The sequence below is a fragment of the Eurosta solidaginis genome, chromosome 5, assembly GCF_040869045.1.
Source record: "Eurosta solidaginis isolate ZX-2024a chromosome 5, ASM4086904v1, whole genome shotgun sequence".
In the NCBI taxonomy this organism is placed as follows: domain Eukaryota; kingdom Metazoa; phylum Arthropoda; class Insecta; order Diptera; family Tephritidae; genus Eurosta; species Eurosta solidaginis.
Window position 1 is genome coordinate 243,351,401 of NC_090323.1, and position 6,411 is coordinate 243,357,811.

General features: G+C 32.2%; 1 protein-coding gene across 1 annotated transcript in view; it reads right to left on the reverse strand.

Moving 5' to 3' along the window:
* Positions 1–3,502, reverse strand: part of SecCl (Secretory chloride channel) — a 63,251-nt gene extending 59,749 nt beyond the window's left edge. The window contains exon 1 of the mRNA XM_067789220.1: positions 2,825–3,502. Within this exon, the coding sequence (XP_067645321.1) occupies positions 2,825–2,904 (80 nt within the window). The 5' untranslated portion in view covers positions 2,905–3,502. The remainder of the gene's footprint in view (positions 1–2,824) is intronic.
* Positions 3,503–6,411: the final 2,909 nt, after the last annotated feature.

The window sequence follows — 6,411 nt, forward strand, 5'->3', positions numbered from 1 at the left end:
CTCGCGAGCCTTACGAGTAATTCGGGATTCGAGAATCTCGTGAGAAGGCGAGACTCGCGAGAAATCTCTCCTCGAACAAGTTCGAGAAATCGTAAGCTCTACTTAAAAGTGCAACATAAGGGTAGCATTTTCATATATTTTCGATAAATTTTTTAGTGATAATAACGAAATGAAATTGCCATTAATATTTTTTGCCGTGCAATAAAAATCATTTTCGTATGAATTAAGCGGCGATTGCTCTCATTGCTTTTTAAATTTATGAAATTTGAATTGATAACAAATTTGACATTTCTGTATGAAAAGTAATCACAAAATTTGGCTTGCGAAAAATTAACATAAATTGTTCTAGTATTACACTGCTCTACAAAATTAAACTTTTTGCATTACCCTGGATCACCACTATTTTTTTTTTATTTGATATAGTCCCCTAATTATAAAAATTGTCGAAATTTAAAATTCTATGGATAGGTTTTTGTTTTTTTTTTTTTTCTAAAATTTGCCTTTTTTGAAAAGGGAGATCCATTGATTTTATTATATCTCTGGAACGGGTTGTCCCATTTTGTTGGAGAAAACAGCATATAATAGCAAATAAAATTACCTTAAAATTGTTTAAATAACATTTTTTCAAATACTTATTGGTTTCAAAGTTATTTGCATCGCATTATAAAAAAATCGATTTTTTGTATTAAAAATGTCCATTATTTTTCTTCTTTAATTCGTAAAAAATCGAAAGAGGCAAAAACTTACAACCTTTATTAGATGATCGTAAAACTGTGAACATTCCAAATAAGGCAAGCTTTGTTTATGAAAATCCATGGATAAACGGTAATATTATTAACAATTAAGTGAATGAAGGAAAAATACGTATTTTTAATATTTTTGTTTATTTAGCTATTTAAGATACCTTTATTAAAGAAATTCTACAAAATTTAGTACTTGAAATATTTAAAAATAGTGTCTACTTTTTGCTTGTCTACTGTAATTTTCTGATTTCTCAACATCTATTTTAAAATAATCCTTATATGAATTTTGTAGTGAAATAGTGAAATTTCTCCGCCCTTTCACTGTAGTGTAAAGACCACATACATAACGAAATATATTCGGGTCATTTTAGCAGACAAATTTTCTACTGTTATTATTCATTTTTTTAAAATTCACTAACCAATTAATAGTTTTTTGCTGTTGTTGACAACTTGACTTTTCGCGATCAGGAATGCTAGTTAAATAACCTTTATTAGATGATCGTAAAACTGTGAACATTCCAAATAAGGCAAGCTTTGTTTATGAAAATCCATGGATAAACGGTAATATTATTAACAATTAAGTGAATGAAGGAAAAATACGTATTTTTAATATTTTTGTTTATTTAGCTATTTAAGATACCTTTATTAAAGAAATTCTACAAAATTTAGTACTTGAAATATTTAAAAATAGTGTCTACTTTTTGCTTGTCTACTGTAATTTTCTGATTTCTCAACATCTATTTTAAAATAATCCTTATATGAATTTTGTAGTGAAATAGTGAAATTTCTCCGCCCTTTCACTGTAGTGTAAAGACCACATACATAACGAAATATATTCGGGTCATTTTAGCAGACAAATTTTCTACTGTTATTATTCATTTTTTTAAAATTCACTAACCAATTAATAGTTTTTTGCTGTTGTTGACAACTTGACTTTTCGCGATCAGGAATGCTAGTTAAATAACATTGAATAAACTAAATGCATTACTTTAAATAGTCGCAGGCCACTTCGATTTTCAAAAGTATGTATCTTTTTTTTCGTTAAGTTTGTCACAATCGGCGACAATATACCATGCTGGGCAGGCATCTAATGAGTCTGTAAATTTTTTAACCACTACCTGCGAAAGGGTTTGAAAAAAGGGGTTTTCAAAAAAACTTCATATGCTATGGGAAATGGCCTGTGCAGGCTGGGATGTTCAGTAGGTAGGTATAACAGTTTCTATGACGGAGTGATAATTTGATTTTTTTGTTTTTATTTTAAGCATTCTAAGAACATCGCAAGAAATGATTCAAGGAAAAAGTTGTATATATTTGATAACAAATATATATGACCACACTTCTTTCTTACGAAAACCCACGTTGGCAACTGAAATTTTCCATACAGTATGAGGCATTTTTCTTATGATCTGCGTTTTGCCTTAAGAGTTTTCTCATTTCTGGCGATGCCCGTAGAAAGCTTTAAAAACACAAAGTTGCGCAAAATGTCATACCTAAATAATTTGTTTGTCAAAAACAATAATAGGCTTGATATGCAAAATTTTCGCTAAATTGGGTATTTTCACTTTATTGTCAATAAAACCAACGAAAATAAGGTTTCAATTACTTATAATATTTACAGTTTTAAGACCGTGAAAAAAATGGTAAGTTTTTAAAACCTTTGATTTTTTATGAATTTTTGAAAAATAAAAAAAATTTTCGATTTTGCAAAAAAACAATTTTTTTTTACATTTTTATGTGAATAACTCCACAACCGTCGACTATATAAACAAATTTTATTATCAAGGCTTGAAGAAAATTTTGCGGTGAATCCACTGGTGTTTCTTTCAACGAATTTAGATAAGTAATTTTCACGATATGATAAAATAAGTGGAAAGACCTCTGTAAAAATTAGTGATTTTAGAAAAAGAAAAAAAAATCTTGTCCATAGAATTTTAAATTTTGGGTGTTTTTGTACTTAGGGGGCCATAATACATTGAAATTAAATAGTTAGACTTCAAAGGAATTTCTCTTGTTGACTAGTGTTATCGGCTGCTAAACAAGTTAGAGAATATCACGCATCACTGATTCGTTGCAGAACTTACGTTGAGGACAATTGTGTGGTTGTGACAATAAAGCTGAGCAGCAGCACTTTAGTCACAATATGAAAATGTAAATTTTTCATATTTAATTTGTTATTTTTTATTTTTTTTTTTAATGCTTAATATATTTTATTTATATAATTTTTTTTCTTTCTACTTTTTTAATGTGCACTAAACTTATTTTCAATCGTTTTTCATGTCTACGCAATTGCAATTAGCAAAGTTGACGAGAATATTAAAGCATTGAAACCCGTTTCAAGTTCATTCATATCACTTCTAAGTAAGTATTATAAGCAGATGTTAAATATATAACGTTTTTTGTAAAAAAAATTTTTTTTCATATTTTTTACGCGTCTGATACGAAACCGTAATGCATTATCAAACGCTAGTCAGACGATCTACAGACAAATGCGCGCACGAACATCTGCTCGCCTCGAACACCGACACACTTGCTTCGCTCGAGCGCAACTCACTGCTGCACCGTTAAACGATCGATTTCGCGCCTACTAATTAACGTGACATGCGTTAGGAGTTCGCAAAAAAAAATTTAACGTCTTTTCGCTACGCTAACCGTATACTATTTGAACTGTTGCGTGGGTTGGTTGTTGTTGAAATACTACTGATCTCTCACAGAGCAGCACAGAATTGGTAGCACGAAAAAAAAAACAAAATTTTAAAAACAAAGAAAAAAATAAAAACATATAGGCGTGTTGACTTAACCACGTTAAATGTTCCTGCAAAATTTTGTTTGTTATTGGTTTTCTGTACATAAGTACTGTATTTACTTTTTAAACAATTTTTTTGCTTGCTCTCAGTTACTGATAAGGTTTCGATGGTATGAGACTCAATGTTCTCAGTTTTATAGGTGTCTTTAAAGAAGTTAATAAGCGTTTATAAAATTTTTAGCTTCTTCTTGAATAAAATTATTTACATACATTCATACATATACACTTAAGAGCATCTGTGTAGTCGCAATGAGTTTTGACCCATTAAAACTTTCGTAGAACTTTTTTCTGGAATACTGTAAGGGTTTATCCTCTCTGTACTGGAATTCACTGGAGTTTTTATTCGCATTTGGTGTTTTAGCAAAATTATAAATAAGCCGATTTTGGTATTTGGTAGAAATTTTTGTCGCTAAATAACGAAACAAAATTTTTTTTATTTTATTTATGGGTTAAACTGTGAACCCACTTTTCTTCCATTTAAACTCAATAAAATTGTTACCTCGCCAGTTTTCAAGCTATCTCCGTGCACCTTTGTATTACTGATAAATAAAAGCAAATAAGGGTTTATCCTCCTATAATCTGAGAAACCAGAAAATCAAGGAAAATAACCTTTCACCTGATGCTAAATGGCACAAGCCTACCCACCGAGCTATCACATCTCCATAACGAAACTTATCATTACACTTCATATGTTTAACAACATGTTGTGAACCTTAAGCCCGGACCTGTTTTATAGGATTCGTCATCGAATTTAATTTTTCAAATCGCAATAGTAATGAAATGGTGCTTGGGATTGAGGTAGTACGTCAAATAGTAGTTACACGTACTTTTTAGACTCATAATATATTGTAACGAATTTACTGCAAATCCTCTTATTTGCAACCTTCTGCTAAGTTGGAATCACTAAACTTTTGAATAAATAACTCCAATATTTAATAATGCAAAATGGCCTTTATGCAATAAATAACTCTACTATTGCCCGACAGATAGCGTGCTTAATCGAAACTGATTATTGCGCCTCTACCGTTGGTGCCTTAATACTCTGTGATTTCCTTGTTGCATCTTCTAGGCGCTTCCAGAATTTACTTAGTTACTGCCATATAATTATAACTACAGATGCACGTGTATAGCTTCTCATATGCGCGTGTATTTGTGAGCGACACTTTCACAATTACAATTGCATACTTTTGGGAGCATCTCAGATAAGATATCTGCATGTGTTTGTGCATCTCTTCTCCGCTGCGTGTACGTTGTACGTACATAGGTGTAGACATAATGATTGAATTATTGATGTGCGTACAGTCACTGCTTAGCATCGGCTTAGAGATGGCAATACCCCTTAGTATTGCTAATATTCGTAACAGTATTATTATTTTTCAAATAAGCTGACAGATTCATATTTATCGTTTGAGTGAAATTGGTTTTCGATACGTGATCGTATAACACGATACGGGCCCCTGTTTTTCAGTGCGAGCTTAAATTCCAGTTAAAGTTGTCATTTCGGCCGTTTAAACCGAGATGAGCTGCAAAATTTGTATTATCGAACCAAGTTACAATCTAAAACTGTGGTCAACTTTAACTGGAGTGAAGGTGAACTCCTTTTTCAAAGACAAATACCCTGAACTCGCAGCTCAACTTTGATCTGGATGCTTTAATAGGTTAAACTCCTACTTATTCAGAATCAACCCCGCTTGAAACATGTTCCCAAATGACACCAAACATCTTTTAAGTTGTCATGTGAAACCAATGCCTCTAACACCCTTATTTCTCTGGTCATACCCTATTGAAACTGCAAGTTTCCTCGGACTCCCATCTATTGGATGGGGCGAAGCACTGCCACAACAACAATCCCAGGAGAAAAAGAAATACATTGAAAAGCCTTTGAATTTTTCAAAACTGGGACAAAAGAATGAATAAAAATAATATTTCAGTTTTAGTGTGACAAGAGCAGAGCTCTCAGAGTATATTAACTTTGTTCATATAACAGTAATCCGTAACGGCATAAACTAATCGAGATAGATTTAGACTTCTATATATCAAAGTGATCTGGGCGAAAAAAGAAATCCATTGAGCGTCCGTCCGTCCGTCCGTAAACACGATAACTTTAGTAAATTTTGAGGTATCTTGATGAAATTTGGTATGTAGGTTCCCGGGCGCTCATCTCAGATCGCTATTTAAAATGAACGAAATCGGACTACAACCGGCGTGGTTGGTCTTTTTCAATACCGAAAATTTCGAAAAACCGAAAAAGTGCGATAATTCAATACCAAAGACGGATAAAGCGACGAAACTTGGTAGGTGCGTTGACCTTATGACGCAAAATAGAAAATTAGTAAAATTTTGGACAATGGGCGTGGCACCGCCCACTTTTAAAAGAAGGTAATTTAAAAGTTTTGCCAGCTGTAATTGGCAGTCGTTGAAGATATCATGATGACATTTGGCAGTAACGTTACTCCTATTAATATATGTGCGCTAAATAAAAATGAGCAAAATCGGATGACGAACACGCCCACTGTTAAAAAAAAAATTTCTTAAGTCAAATTTTAACAAAAAATTTAATATCTTTACAGTAGATAAGTAAATTATGTCAACATTCAACTCCAGTAATGATATGGTGCAACAAAATACAAAAATAAAAGAAAATTTTAAAATGGGCGTGGCTCCACCCTTTTTCATTTAATTCATCTAGAATAGTTTTAACGCCATAAGTCGAACTAACATTTATCAATCCTTGTGAAATTTGGTAGGGACATAGATTCTATGACGATAAATGTTTTCTGTGGAAATGGGCGAAATCGATGGAAGCCACGCCCAGTTTTTATACACAGTCGACCGTCTGTCCTTCCGCTCTGCCGTTAACACGAT